We start from the raw sequence: 16,751 nt of genomic DNA on the forward strand, positions 1-16,751 counted from the left end.
GTTAAGAGTGCAGTATCTTTTCGAAAACTGGAGTACATTACAAAGCTGATGTGAGCTCTGAGCCTCAAAACCATAATTTAGTAGCCTGGATGAGTTACACAGAAAAGATGAGCAGACTACTGCAACAAAGAGAGTTCATTTAGGAACGCCAGAGGAGCCACAGAAAAGTCACTCACAAAAACAAGCTTTCTATTAGCTAGGTGTTATGTGGAGACTATAGCACAAGCTAAGCACAAAACACTTGTAAGCAAACCAATATGTGAAGTGTATATGCCTATAAAGGTATTTATATTTATTTTGTTGTACTATATATACTTCTGTTATATTTTATCTTCACTTGTTTTACTGCCTAGGAATGCACAATAATATCAAAATTATATTGGTCACAGTTGATAACTGCTTAAAACTTTATTGGCATCTGTCATATTTTAGATTTGACTGATATATTTAAATATTAATTAATAATGTATTTTTTTTTTTGTATTTCAGACTCAGAGGCTCTGAATTACTGTTATTATCTGGATTTGATTAAATTAATTAAATTTGATGGAATTTCATTACATTTATTGCGTTATTAAAAACACACACATTGTGAAGTTGACTGTAGAATTGGTGTAATTTATTCTGAAGTATTTCCAGACTACCAAGGTTTGATTACCATCGTGCTTTGTGGAAGAGCTGCTTTCTTTGCCATCTCTATATCAGCACTGACCTTGGTAGACATGCACAAGTCATATATGATATTGGAAATGGCTCACATTTCCTGTATTGAAGCATCCCTAACAATAAACCATTGCAAAGTTTAAAAATAGTGGAATCTAAAAAAAAAAAAACAATAGAAACATAATCAATCAAGAAGCTCTTCACTGACTATGAAACAATAAATCTGCCTTCCCCTTGTTGCTGTTGGGTTGCAAACTCTAAACAAATGTTTGGATCCACACAGGCTTGCTCCACATGAATTCCTTCTTTCAAAGAAAAAGACTGCCAGTGAGCTTCGATGCAGCCACTTTGAAGTGCACTGTGTTTGCTACATAAAATTTAATAAGCTGCAGACGCCACTAGTTGACACACTTCAAAAAAAATAATGGGTGTGTGCTGAGATTGGCTCATCTAGTGCAGGCACTTTCAAAAGACTTCTCCCTGTATCTAAACTGTTTACACTATTGGTTAAGGTGGCCTTTCATCTCAGCATGCTAATAAAGGCAAATGTGTGAGCTGGCAAAACGAAAGCCCTACAGATGGCAATGATTTTCGAAGAAGATAGTGTGGTGAGTTAACTAGGATATTTCGGCCTGTAAAGAGGATTAAAAGAATAAAATCGACAAAGTTCACTGTGAAAGCAGTGGTCCAGTATGAGACGAAGAGTAATGTTGGCTGGCCACAAAGCGGGTGTTTGAGTTTGCTTTTAGAAGGTGCTGAACTGTTATAATTCCTGCATTTAATCAAAGGTTGGACTTTTGTTTGTGCAGGGGTTGAGTTACATTTTGATGACTGTGAGCAGATTCTGTTGGGATTTGAAATAGACATTGGTTGGCACCACAAGCAGGACATCAGCAGGGGATAATGAACAGTCTAGTGGATTCAAACTGCATCGTTTCGGGCCTAAGAGCCACAGACAATACCTGCACCTCTCCAGCAGGAATGGAAGGGCTCCAGTGCCCAAATACAAAGACGGAGAGAGGATTAGCTGCTTTTATCGTGGCCAAGATGAAATAGTACAAACAAACCAAGGCATAGGATCTTTTGGAAAACAAGCTGAATAGCGGTTTAAATGTTTCCAGCACATTCCTGCACAGATTTTGTCGAGCAGTTATACGAATATGAATATTGCTGGTTTATGTGCAATAATCCTAAGTTTAAGAAAACACTGGTGACTAATCAGCTTTAGAACAAAAGAAAAAGGAAAGGTGTTTAGTTTTCGTTGATTTAGTTTGTTCGTTTTATCTGCAAATATGTTTTGATAGTCAACTTATAATGAGCGATTTTATGGAATCGTATTTAGAAGATAATGAAATGGATAGACAATCACCTACAAGTCTAATACATTTGTGTTTTTAAAAGCAATTAACTGCCAAGAGGTATATCCCCACAATAGATTTACATCACAGATCTGTTTGCATTTGAAAAAAAAAAAAAGTAATCATTTATGCTTTTGTTAGATGTGGGTTAGTTTGCCATTCAGTGTGAAAAGACTACGTGTCAGTGTTTATTTCCACCACTGAAAATATTTCTTGCCCATTAGTGTGTAATTAATTAAAGATTCAGTGAAGGCATGCTTACATTTGCCCATGTTAGCAGGCACGCCAAATTTGTTCCTGCATCTGTTAAAAATCGCCAGTTTTTCTTGTCCATAGGCCACAGAAGGCTTGGAAAATACCGGAAACACACTGAGAAAATTTGGGCATCATAACAGCTCATCATGATGAACGAGCCTTAATTGTGTAGCACTGAATTCACAAATAAATGCATTTCAAAGGTCCAGCTGGCCTTCTGGTCATCATATAATCCAATCTCTTCTCTCAGAGTTCCACAGTTAGAAAGCTCATCCTCACAGTGCTGCTGAGAAGATAGAGCAGCTTGTTTGAATAGCATTTTAAGCTTCAGAAATTTTAAAACAAAAGACAACATTTGTAATGCTACACATCACATACATAAGCTTGTATGACAAGTGACACTGAATTGAGTAGTGTGGTTTTTTTCCTTTTATAACAAGCATCAGTTGCCACATTCTGTTACTTGTTGGAATAAGCCTTAATTAATGTTTACACAGGTTTCTCTCAGTCATCATGAAAGGGGTGTGTAGGTGTCATTTAGGCTTACAAATATAGCCCTTCAGTAACGTTACCCAAAAATTGTTCCTTCAAAATATATTGGCAATTTATTATTACAGTTCTATTCCACAATCTTCTAAGCTTTTCTGTCATAGTGAACGACACCCATAGGAATTTTTAATAAAATGTCCCAGCATGTTTTTTAAAAGGACAACATGCAATGTAGACCACACACAGACAAAACAATGTGGTTGGGTTCGTATGGCCTGAGTGTAAATAGATAGCATTTCTGTGAAATCAGCTACATTTTATTTATGCCATGCCAAGAGGTTGGGTGTTCCTCTCAAAGCATTCATTTGTGGACCTCACCACGTCAGCACACTAAAACTGGTGCCAGTCTCCTTGCTGCCTTGCGATAGAGCTACCAACCCCCACCCCCCACACCCCACCTTCAGCTAAGTGTAGTCTCTCCCAGTCTCCTCCACTGACATACTCAGGATACTCAGTTACAGGCAATAAGCTGAAGCATTGCATGGTCTACTGGAGGAAACTTATGAGTGGCCCTTGACCATCTCTTAGGACAAGGGCCAAAGGCTCCATTAGGGGTCAAGAAAGGAAAATTTAGGTATATGATTCATGAAGGGGATTTCTACATGGAACACAGTAAAACTGAAGCATATTTTTAGCAGACTTTAACTTTGTTTTTTATTTAGGAACCTTAAGCCTTATTTAGAATTTTAGCCATCATTTAGTCAGTTATACAAAGTATTTATAATAGCTATGAACCTAAATGTTAAACTGCAGGACTTAATGCTAATCTTTTAGGACCATTCTAATTTCTGTTCTTCGTATATGAGAATTTTCTTATGATGCTGGATCTGATTACTGTAAGTATCTAGCTAAATCATAATATGAATCAGTGTAATGACATCTGAATAAAGCATGTCATCACTGAATCACATGAATGTTTACTGACTGACCTTCCTCATTTTCTGAAACATGATGACTTTTTTAGAAGTGGAAACGCAGCTAATAGGATTTAAAGACCAATAGACGTTCAGCAATTTGGATCCACTGTCAGCGGTGACATGCATACTCATAATAACAGCCATTCTCTGACCATATTCAAACAGGGTACATCCCCGGGGGATAATAATCTGCACATAATTGTACTTCCAGCTCTACTGCTTGTTTCCAGTCAGGCTTGGAAATGTAGTGAAACTAGGTAAGCTCAAAGGTTTGATTGCAATGCTGAGCAGAGCAAATGATAATGATATAGCAAGTATTTTTCAAGATCTTCCTTTATATTAGATTTTGTTTTACAATTAAATGACTTGAAGTTATTTCAGAAAGTTTCATCATCATATCATTACAATTTTCAAAATAAGGAGTGACCCTATTCTTCATCCAGAGTGAGGACATAATTAAATGAACAGAGCAGTAAATTAGAGCTAAAGTGTGATATAACATTCATGATTTTGCAAGCTTGGCTTTCTTTGGGTTCATCTCAACATACACTTGGCATTAATCCAGCACAGCTGAAAAAAAAAAAAATATGTGAACATTTACCTTGTGGGATAATTCCATGAAAATTTTTAAATGAGATTTAAACCACATTCATATAAATGAATAAAAATGAAAACAACAAGATATTTAAAAAACAATATATATTTCCTGTAAAATATCTGCATAACTCGTGGAAAAGTTATAAAATCCCTTATAATTAATAACTACTAAATTCTACTTTAGTGGTAACAACCTCAATCGGTTATCTTTTGTAAAGTCTAATCAGAGTCCTAAACAAAGATTAGATATTTGGCCTATTTCAAATTCCTTTACTCACACATGAACATTATTGTTGGAATGTATTAAATAAATAAATAAATAAATAAATACAAAACATTTTGGAAATAATAATACGTTTAGGAAATACCACTCTTAAATAAATACAGACTTGTATACTGAGTGATGCATTACTCACATTATTTTACATTTTAAATCATAGACCAAAGACCTGATACAACTTGAATGTGAAGCAATGCAGCCTGAATATTATTAAGGCTTGGTATTTGCAGCAACTTTATGGTACAAAAAAAATATTAGCAACATATCTGTTTTTAAAAAAACATTTTCCAAGTTTTGCAACACTCAAATTTAATATATCTTCTTGTGTTGTAATAATTTGAAAATTCTCACAAAGAATTTTCATAGCGTTTTGCTTATCTGTAATTGGTGAAGTTTTTTGGGAAGTACTAGAAGATAAAGTCATTTATGGCTGTATGCTTTTGGTGGGAGGGCTGATCTCAGAAAAGTAGTGACAGTATAAAAACTCCAGTAGCTTTGCTGTGTCTGATCCACACTGTGTGACTGCAGTGCGTCAATCGAGTAGCCCCTCTTATTTCTGTTATTTTCATTGTGATTTCTTATCCAGTATGAATCCACCATAAACATTACTGACGTCTTGTGGAAAATTTACATTAACCCTAGCTCCTCATGAAAAAATAACCCCGTCTGAATAGAGCTTTTGTTTTGTTGTGGCGACCATTTTCCAATTGTCTTTTTACCTAAAGATCATTTTTCTAAAAGTTCAGCGGCATAAGCATTTCATTGGCTGACACAATAGGGTCAATTTTCTGTATAAAAAATGACACTGCAAAAAACAGTGTCAGCTGTTTGTTAAAACTATCTAGACAAGTCGAAAGTGTAGACAAGACCAATTGCATTAATTCTTCTTATAAGTGGAGGTCAAACTTATTCTAACTCACGAATTAAGCATCATAGTTTACTTTGGTCTGTTAATCTCATCTCAATGCTTCCAAAATGTAGGATTGGCAGGATATGAGCGTGAATCATTTAGCTCTGTTGTTTGCAGAGTGAGTCACTGAGGCAGGCGAGGCCACAGTCAGGCCACAGATAGCTCAAAAACACACTTTTTTAAAAAAAACTTGTTTTCAGCTTCAGGTTCCTCAGGCAACACTTGTGGCCTAAAAAAACCATGGAACACCTAAACATAGATATGGAACAAGGTTCAAATGGCTCAGAGAAGGAAGATGCTAATAGGTCGAAGTGATGAATCAGACATCTCTATAATACACTACTTGTTTAAGCCATGCTATTACTTTGTGTATGTAAACAACCAGCCCAACAGGTATTTATTACAACCTTATCTTTGGAAAATCGGGTATATTTTGTAAAAGGCAGTAAATACAAGAATCTGTGATATGTTCATTTCCTTGAACATGTTTTCTAACTGACAATAAAACAAAGAATACATTTTCAGTGTTTTCATTTTTTTCACAGAACCACTACTATTTTGTAAATCTAAACAAATTAAAAATGCCTGCAACACATTCTAAAATATTTGGGGAAGAGCATGTTTACCACTGAGCTACATCACCTTTCCTTTTAATCACTCTTTTTTTTATCATTTCAGAATTGAGGATACCGATTGTTAAAGTTTTGCAAATGTTCTTTTTTTTGCCCATTCCTGCTTGAAACAAAACATCAGGTGCTCAAGAGTCTGTGGTTGCCTTTGCCAGATTCTCCTCTTCATGATGCACCATAACAGAGACATCTGGTCTGCAGGCAGGCCAGTCAAACACATGTGATCTATGTCTACAAAACCATGCTGTAGTACCACATGCAGATTACTTTACTGAAATATCCATGGGCTTTCCAGGAAAAAATGCGGCACTGATAGCATCATATGCCTTTCTACAAGCCAAATATACCCTTTATATCAATGGTACCTTCACACATATGTAAATCATTCAGTAATGTCAGATATTGCCTTTTGCATCTGTTGCAGATAAAAATTCATTCATGAAAAAAAAGCTGAAACATGAACTAATTTGACTACAGCACAGGTTACCACAGTCATTCGGACCATCTCAGATGATCCTGCCTCTGACTCATTCAGTGCTGTCTGAGGGCTTGAAAGTTATGTTCATGTGGTTTGCTCTGCCTAGGCTGAGATTTCTGCCGATGATTTTTCTTTCAGTCTTGATTTCAAAACCATTTGTTTTGAACTGTTTGACATATTTGATGGATTATCTTTTTTATCTTTAGTATTCCCCTTCTCATGATGTGATGTTTCCAAATAATGCAGCTTGAATATTTTATAAATATTTTGCTCTTATTTTGTCCCAGTGTTTTTGAAGTGTGCTACTGGAATTTAAAATTAAATTGGTTCATATTTACAAAGCATGATATCAGTAATGATATTGGATATCTTTTTTTTTTTGTATACTTTTGTCAGCTGAATAAAATTGAAAGAATATTAATCAAACCACAGATCCATATTTTACAAAATGTCCCTGATTTTCTGGGAATGGGTTTATAAATATATAAGGCTTAACAGAACTCTGGTTCCACATTCTATGTTCCATACAGCTTTCCCTTGTCCCAGGTGATATGCTGATGTGGTTGGTAATTAAGGATATCAGCATTAACACCATGTTCACTTCCCCTCTAATCCCTCATAAAGAAGTCTGAAGCTTGCAGACAGCAATTATCCCTTAATTATTTGTATAGCAAACAAGTGAAGGTCCACACGCACAGGGCAGCAATAGCCACTGAGATTTTAGGCTGCTGTCTGTCCAAGGACAACATGCAGTACAGTGCCACAATTCAGAGCTCACACAGCATCGGGCATAAGGCAGTGCCTGTTGCATTCTCCCTTGTGTTTTAATGACCTTTATCACTGGTTCCAGGAAAACATTGCAAATTTATTCTGCAATAACCCCAGTGGAATGGTCACTATGCTCTTTCTGACATATCCTTCAAATATTGCTTAATTAAATTTACACTGACTGGACATAGTTAGCATGCATTTACAGCACTAAACATTTTAGAGAGTATCATCTGAGTATCATTTGGGAAATGACAGAAAACAGGATATTCCAGAAGTGAATTTTAAAAACTCATTAAATATTATACAAATATAGCACCCTTAACAACAATTGTAGTCCAGGTGGACCAAATCCCTGTTGAATCATCTCATGAACCTCATTTTTAGGGACAAGAGAAATCAAGCTTGCTTCTGATCTGAAAACCTCCACAGATGGCTCTGTCGAATTTGTGCAATGAGAAAAGTCAACTTAAAACCGATGACTTGTCTGAAAAACAAATTGTGTCATGTTTCTACACCCTGAGAGCAATCAGTCAATCAAATGGTCAGAGGACATAAGTAAAAAAAATAATAATAATTTATTTTCTATTTCGGCTTCAGGGCTGTAAAAAACCCTATCCAATCATTTCACTCAGACCAAACTTGGATTAGATGGCATAGAGAGCTGCTCTGATCACTCAGGAGTCCTCTAGAGACAAATTAATGGAGGTAAAAAAAGAATGGAGTTTGGAGGCTTTCTAACAATAAGAGGCTCGATGAAGCCAGAGGGCAAACCAGAGTGAACATAGGTGTAGCTGTTGGGTGTTTTGTGACATGGAAATGGGACATGAGGTAGGTGGATTGTGCTGAAAGACGGTAGGACGGAAGGTGTTGTGCTCCTACTCTGGGTGACTTACCAAGCCACATGCACCTTCATGTTTTAGACTAATGGTTTTGGAAAAAGGGCTGGAAGTGTGGGATGGGTTTTTTCAGCTTTTTTTTAAAAACTTTCTTGCGCTCACAGATTTCTAAAAAAATCACCTGCTCCAGATTAAAAAACATGGGTCAAAGGGCATATGTAGCTGTTAAGAATTTACACAGAACTGGGCTTACCAGGGCTACCCCAGAGCTCAGGATTCAACATCACAGAATGTATCTGTGATCACACAGGATTGTGAAAAACACAAAATGCAAACAACTTCTAAGACTGCACATTAGGAGTGAAATATCCCTGCAAAAATATCCTTGAAATACTAAACTCAACTCTGATACAGAGACCTAAAAAACTTTACAATGGCCAGAGAGATAAAACAATAAAGGTTCATAGATAAATAATAACATTTTTGAAGGACTAATTATAACTATATCTGGAATTTACAAACCTTTTTTAAATGCAGTAATATATGGCCTGTCAGCTCTCCAGGTTCTTTGTTATTTGTTAGTAAATCAACATGCTCAGTGCAAGAAAGTCTGCCTGAAAATATTGTGGAAATCCTCTACTCCAAAACTGAAGGAAATTGATAACATACACAAACTGTTCAGCTGGCTTTAGAACAAGAGAGGAAATTCTGATATGATTAGAGGCAAACAGATGAGCTGTGGCATAAACGACCAAACAACAGATTCCACAAAAGCCTGTGGTCTTAGCGCGCTCTGGCATCAGATACAATCTTATCTAAACTTTGCCAAACTTCACCATTCTTCCTCCCTTCAAAACCCTCAAGGTAAGACATGTGTCTAGTTCTAGTCTGTACTGTGTCTTGTGTAGACTTGTTTACTTTTGATCTAAAAAACCCACTAATTCCTATGCACCTATTCAGAGTTTCACTGTTTCGTGGGAGCTCATTTCAGGGTTTAGATTCTGAGGGATTCATGACAGGCAATTTTGGTCTGCTGAGGATTTCCACAACAATTAAATCCCCAGTAAGGCTAAACAAAGCAGCAGATAAATATAGTAATTTCCACTTTTGCATCATGGGATGTAAATACAAAACAGTGAGAGTTAAGACTTTATTTGTCTTTATTTGTCTTTTATATGTAAGTGGATGAGCATAAAACCCATACAAAATTTTGACCCTTACCAATGTTTAGGAATATCACATCCTTAGATGTTACCTAATCCCTAAATCATGAAACAGAGAAACATTGGAGCAGACATTTGTTATATAGCCTGCTCTTGTTTATTTACTCATAGCCTCTGGATATATGGTTCATACTGTAATTCCTTTTTCTTTTCTGACAGTCAGTTAATTACAGCTGTCTGTCAATAACACCCTAAAGGCAGCATGTCTTAACCACATTCAGCTGCTGAACACACTCACTTTACACTGTGATCCAGTTCTCCACTACAGAAGTCTTGGACATGCTGATTTTATTATATTATTTGTGACTGTATTTGTGACTATATTATTTGTGACTTTGGCATTTAAATCTTATACCAAGGCTTAGAAAGCCTGTAAATTTCTGTTTTAAATGGTGCCACATTTGTAAGGAACATGCATTTGTGGGATGCATAGTAGAGCTGAGCATGTGGGTTGCACCAATGAAAAATTTGCCAAATCCTCTCTGCCAATGCCAAACAGCTTATTTTACCATTGACTCATTTGGTGTTTGGTGGACTTAATGATTGAAGTTTGAAGAAACAAGACATACTGACAATTTAACAAACAGGAGACTCAGTAACGTGTGGAAGAACCATACACAGCAACTGCAGTCTGGCACCTCCTCCTCATGCTGGTCACCAGCCTGGTCACACACTGCTGTGGGATGGCATCCCATTCTTCAGCCAGTATTTGTCACAAGTCTGCCAATGTGGTTGTGTTGGTCGCTCTGGCATGAACAGCATGCCAAAGCTGATCCCACAAGTGTTCAAAGGGGTTGAGGTCAGGAGCTGGCAGGCCGTTCCATCCACTCCACTCCCACATTCTGGAGCCAGTCTCTGATAAACCCTGCTCTGTGGGGGTGAGTGTTGTCATCTTTGAGGATAGTTCACTAACGGACTGTGGAGACATGGGATTGCCACTGGTTTGAGATTGCCTCCAATGATCACAAGCCTTGTTTTTCCAGTGAGGGAGATGCCACCCCACACCATCACACAAAATAAGCAGTTTGGCATTGGCAGAGAGGATTTGGCAAATTTTTCATGGGCACAAGCCACATACTCAGCTCTAATGTTCATCCCACAAATGCATGTTCCTTACAAAGTGGCACCATTTAAAATGGAAACAAGAAACATTGTTACAACAAAGAAATGATCTACCCAATCTACCAATTTTTGTGCTATGTTTAATTTTTTTAATTTTCTGATGTTTTGAGATATCAATATCTTAACTAAGCTGTGACTCATTCTCATTTAAAGGCATTGGCTCTGAGACCAGTAGTTCTAAGCAAAGGTGGTTAGACTGGTTATAGAATGTGTGGTCTTGATCCTTGTGGACACACTTTTTTGTCCAAAGTATGTCACAAATATTTTTATCCAGACACCTGTGCACCCCTGTGTAAACTTTACAAACTGGACATAATATGTCCCCTCTAAAATTTTGTCTGACTAAGCCAATATGTATGTAATTCTGCAGTTGCTGGAGCAATGTAAATGTGATGAAAATTGCAAGTATTATATGTACATATTACGTTATATAGATGTATCATTCTTTTTTTGGTTTATAATCCTATTAAACTTTTTTTTAATAGAAATAGATAAAATCTACTGTTTCTGAGAAGCTACCTAATGTAAGGTCGATTTCTTCCAGCCCTTTCTGAGCCCTGTTATGTACGTAAGTGGGGACCATCTTTCAGCAAATGGCTGAAACACTGTTGGCTGAAAGGCATTCATCAGCATCAGTCACCTGCCTTCTGCTTCCCCATATACCATCTCCCACCACTCAGCACAGCTGAGCCTCTGCAGACTCCAGCAGCAGACACACGGCTCACTCGGGCACAAATAAAGGCCAGAAAACATGATTACCAACATGAGAAATAAATAACAGGAAACTTTGTTTGAATGGTGCCACCCACCATGTCGCAATGACTAATTCAATCGCATGTGTCTGCTCCCAATCATATCTGAAGATGCACAATACAGGCTTACCTATTTCTGAAAAATAAACAAGTCTGAGTAGTTATTGAATGGTAAAATCTGGGTAAAAGTATTGATTTCATGGCCTCATTTAACTTTGTTTAACTTTCAATTATTGATTGATATTTTATTATATTTAATGTTCCAAGTTAGTTGTTAGATGAGAAACCAAAATCAACAAGCCAGTTAACGCATACATCACCAGTACAGGATGTCATCGGCAGCAGATAAACTGCTGTAGTAAACATACCATAAAACCCATGCACAAGCAATCTTACAAATTTGCTTAGACCCAGATTAAGCCTAAGCTTACACTAAAAACTATTTTCATTAATGATTCCCCATTGCGATTCCGCATTTAATCCATATCCAAGTAAATTTAGAACAAGCTCAAGGAAAGTAGAAAGTTACATACTATTCTCTTTCAGACAGATCAGAGGCTGAAAAGTAAGAAATATTATTATTTTACTATGTGAGTTCTTGGAAAAAATAATCATTGTAGATTCTGCTTGGTTACAATCTGAAAAACCACAAGGGCCCTTTTGACGTTTTTTTTTCCTGATTAATTAGCAGATAGACTCCAAAAGTGGCTTGGATAACAAGGAGCAAATATTATTTAGGTGTTCTGAGCCAGGCTTTTTGCAGTTTTCAGGTCAGGCAAAGCAAAGTCAATGCTTTTACTCACTAACCTGGCCATAACAGTTTCATCTTGTTTATGTTTTAATGCTTCATGTCCTTTTGATTCTGTTCACACTGCTTGATGAACTATTCTTCTGTGTAATGTCCTGGCTTGTTGTGTGAAACAAAATGTGTCTCCAATACAATACAATAAATTCTCTGCTGTCAGCATTTAAATGTAAACTGTGTCCAACTTGATTTGTTATCTGGACGCAACACACTCCTACCTTTCAAAGCCCAGCTGTCTTATTGATTTCTCCCATGATGAACCTGAAAAAAAGAAAAGAGAATAAAGCGGACAGACATGAGAGTTCTGAAAACAAAATAGGTTACCATGTACAAAAGTTTAAATATACAAAGTACACATTTATATGCATGTAGATATATAATAATAACCCAGTAATATCAATAGCACACTTATGGCTAAAATTGTTTGATAATTTGGTCATGATCTGCATCTTTGTTGAGGGAGGGGATGGGGGTGGGTGAGCTCAAGGATTAAACAGCAGTTAAACCACTGAGTAGCTCAGCATTAAGCAACATTTATTTTACAACATACTAGTGAATCCAAACACTAAGCCTACAACATATCATGCTAAATAATATAAAATATATTCAATTATTTAATTAGACCTGTCAGTAGGACTCGTCGCTCAGTTAATCACTGTTTTTAAATATTCCTAAAAATACTTGCGTATACACAGATCAGCCAAAACTTTAAAATTTAAATTAATACTTTAATTTTACAATTATAGACTATAGTTCATATGTTGCTCTGCATCATTTTTTTTAGCCCCCTTCCACCCTGTCCTTCAATGGTCAGGTTCCCACAAGACCAACACAGAGCTGGAGTGGATAACACAAACTGAAACAAGAGATGAGCCACGGTCTGACTTGACATCTACAAGGTGGGGAAAACAAAGTATGCATGTCTAACAGAGTGGACACTTCATGGTTACAGTGTATAAAACTCCACTCATACCAGCTCAGCCCACACTATCATCACTACTACTACTACTACCAGTGCTGAAAATGATTTATCACCCAAATGATGATACAGCTGGTAATACAGGTGGTTACATGATTAAATGTTTGAAGTCAGCTAACAAATAAGCCAGAGCAATAGATGGACTACAGCTTGTAATTGTAGAGGTACAAAATGTGCCTATTTATACAATTAAATAAATATATATTATATTATAACATATTCTAAATGGAGCTAAAAAACTGCACAAAGAGTATAGAATCAATAAGATCATTTTAATATTTTGACTTACTGGAATATAATAATAAAAAAAAATAAAATAGAAATACATTTACCATTTAACTTTAATGGTTTTCAGCAAAGTTACCGGCACTGGGCACATTTTTATGATGATCAGGCTCCATTTTATTATATACATATGTACTGTACACATCATGTTGTCCATTCATTTTAATTAAATTAAATATACATGGGCTGTATCCAGTTTTCTCTGCACTCGAAAACCCTGAGAACGATGCATATTAACTTTTGACTACTTCATCAGATCCTGTAAATGACTTACAGAAAGGCCTATACGACCAGCACACTGTACCTAGTGTGTTCACAGCCTCCAAACACCTCATTTACAGCATTCCACTGATAGAAAGCATGTGTTGTAAAGCACACCACACACTATGGGAGCAGTGCAGCCACACGAGTCAGAGGAAAGCCGTCATCATACAGGATGCCATGAATAAACGCAGCATGTTCGGAAAGAGACTCTATTTATCACTTTTTTCCTTGATACTTTTTTGTCATGCTTTGGATCAAACATGATCAATGGACCATAACAGCACTAAAACAAGCAATCTGTGCAAAAACACACATTCCTCCAGCATGGTGGAAGGTCTCTGCCATCTACTACAGTGCAGTGTGAGTGTGTACACAAAGATGTCTGTTTACAAGGACACTTCCAGGTATTCTGAATTTCTACAGGGGAGAGGTTAGATTCTTATAGAGGGATGATTTAACAACTGTACTTGACTTTCAACAGCACTGAGCAAGTTAATTCAGTTAGTTCTCCAGTGGCTCCGCTGTCTAAGTGCTAACACTATAATCAGGAAATTGAGAGTTTTATCCCCAATGTTGCCTCAGCCTTCCAACCTAGGCATCCTAGACAGCACAACAGGCCAAGATCCTTCAGTGGGTATAGACCCCCTCTTTCCTATCCTCTGCCAGCTCAGAGCTCATATGACAGATCTGGAATACGTGTATCCTCTTCCAGTATGGTTAGGTGTTCAGATGTGTTGTATTAACAGCAATTCATAAAAAAGTAGTTGGTTTACAACATGTGTCTTAAAGAAAGCATGTGTTTGCCCTCAGCATTCTGAGGCTAGTAGTAATGGGTCTGACTGGGACAAAATTACTGAATGGTTGAAAAAGGCAAATGACTTATATTTTAGAAAACTAACAGTCCCCAGTTCCACAGTCCAATGCTAGAGTGCTTTATACTCATTTGTGTACAGAACTGATGACAAACCATAAAGAAGCTAATAGTAAAAGCTCAATACCTAAATATTTATATTATTTAAAACTTTAGGCATCATTGTACTGTGATATTGTTTGACATTTTTTTAATTTTAACTTAATTTTTATTTGTTCTGTCCAAAACATGTTCATGCAGGTGGAGACCTGTAATCAAAATGTCTTGGTGACTAATGAAATGTAAACAGTGTTATTAGATATGAACCGTTGTGCAACTTGCATGCTTCTATGTCCCAAACAGGAAAAGGTCACTGGAATTTTTAATGGTGCCATTGTGTGGAGTCTGTATAGTTTAACCCTGTGTTGACAGCAGATAAAATCCTCTCCAAAGCAGACTACACTGCTGATATTATTGGTTGGACAGTTCTGGCATGTGTTAAAATATGTATAACTGTATTTCCAGAGTGCTGGTATGATATTTTAGAGCACATGTATCCTCACTCATGGTGGACTGCTGGCATTATTTGTTCATCTGCTTAAACAGACACATGTAACACAGCAAAGCAAGTACCAGGATTGTTGACATTGGATGATTGGCAGGAGAGCTTTCAAGAGATCTTTAAAGATTCTACTGTATATTGTTCTTAACTAAAATAATATATATATATAATGCATGTGTTCTCCGAGGATCACTGGTAGATTTCCTTCAAGCACATCTAATGTTCACACATGTAGAGCATATGAAGCTCTCTCTCTCTCTCTCTCTCTCTCTCTCATATAGTGCCGTGTCTCAGAGTGGTATTAAAACCAAAGGCATAACTGAAATTAAACCACAGGGTGCCTTGATTTTGGACTCATTCCCACTTCATTAATGCAAAGGTTTGAGTCAAGATTTACTCAAGAACATGGGAAAATATCAGTGCAATGTCCAGCCAATGTTTTTCTATTGGTGCTGCGTGCATGTTTTGGTCAACTTGCCTCACCCGTCAAAGTTTCTGTTACAGCAGGAACTCAGCAGGAGCTACTACTCTAATCTAAACCTGTTGGGCTTTTGACCAGTGTCCCTTTCAGTTCTAGTGTTGACACCACAGTGACTCTGCCTATCTTTAGACATATGCAGCTTACATTTCATAATTTGAGCATATATTTTTCAAGCTATAATGCAGATTTTGTCCCTCTAAGCCAACAATTGGCCTCATTCAGTCAATAAGATGCTAATCAAAGCGGGTGTCTGTGATGGGCTTTCCAGTCAAATTTGATAACAGATTTTTCATTTTTTCATTTCATGCATTCATTTTATTTAACATTTGTAACAGCACTCTGTACATTTTTTAAATCTATTTTTGCCATTTAGTAATTGGAGTGAGTTCAGTATTTTCATGTTACACATTAAAAATATAACAAACCCAACCACTTATATGAACCATAACCTTAAGTCTTTGGTGATCATACTAATGGAATAGAACGTGGCCAGCCAGAACGGTACTGTTTGCAATAAAGACAAGAGTCTACAAGTCCACTAGTCTAGCTCTCTAAAAAAATGAAATATTAACATGTTCCGGGTCAAGATGGAAATGTGGAGCTGCATATTTTTTAAATACAAGTTTCTCAAAAAAATCTGTACCTGTTCAAAGCATGCAACTTCCAAACAACATTCTTATTATTAGGTGTGATTTTGGTTTCTCTAGCTCTTCAGATGATCTGCTTTGTAAGAAGTGGTGTTGTCTTGTGTGTGTGTGTGTATGTGTGTGTGTGTGTGTGTGTGTGTGTGTGTGTGTGTGTGTGTGTGTGTGTGTGTAGGAGGCCACCCTAGACTGGAAGTGGGAGGCAGTGGAGAGCAGCTGCAGGATCAGCTCAAGGCCTCCGCTCTGAATGTAAAGACAATAAAGCTCAGGAAAGCGTAACACACAGGATGAGGTCCAGGGGAGGAGCTCTAAATAAAGTTATAATGTGATGATTTAATAATAGTGTTCTGTGAGAACTATCCAAACAAATATAGATGCCATTGTGAGTCTGACAAAAAAAATTAAATAGGTTCCGTTTCAGTTTTTAGCAACTGTCATAACATCACCCAAAATTTACACATCAGTATGGACACAATGTGAGAAATAACTAGGCTTAACATTCACTGGCTATACAGTGGAAGCAATAAGATTATGTTAATAT

At 36.8% G+C, this 16,751-nt stretch overlaps 1 protein-coding gene across 1 annotated transcript in view; it reads right to left on the reverse strand.

Moving 5' to 3' along the window:
- Positions 1-16,751, reverse strand: part of LOC136708148 (piezo-type mechanosensitive ion channel component 2) — a 113,682-nt gene that overhangs the window by 52,441 nt on the left and 44,490 nt on the right. The window contains exon 4 of the mRNA XM_066682451.1: positions 12,364-12,406. Coding sequence (XP_066538548.1) covers positions 12,364-12,406 — 43 coding nt within the window. The remainder of the gene's footprint in view (positions 1-12,363; positions 12,407-16,751) is intronic.

Source organism: Hoplias malabaricus, chromosome 10 (genome assembly GCF_029633855.1).
Source record: "Hoplias malabaricus isolate fHopMal1 chromosome 10, fHopMal1.hap1, whole genome shotgun sequence".
NCBI classification, from domain to species: Eukaryota; Metazoa; Chordata; class Actinopteri; order Characiformes; family Erythrinidae; genus Hoplias; species Hoplias malabaricus.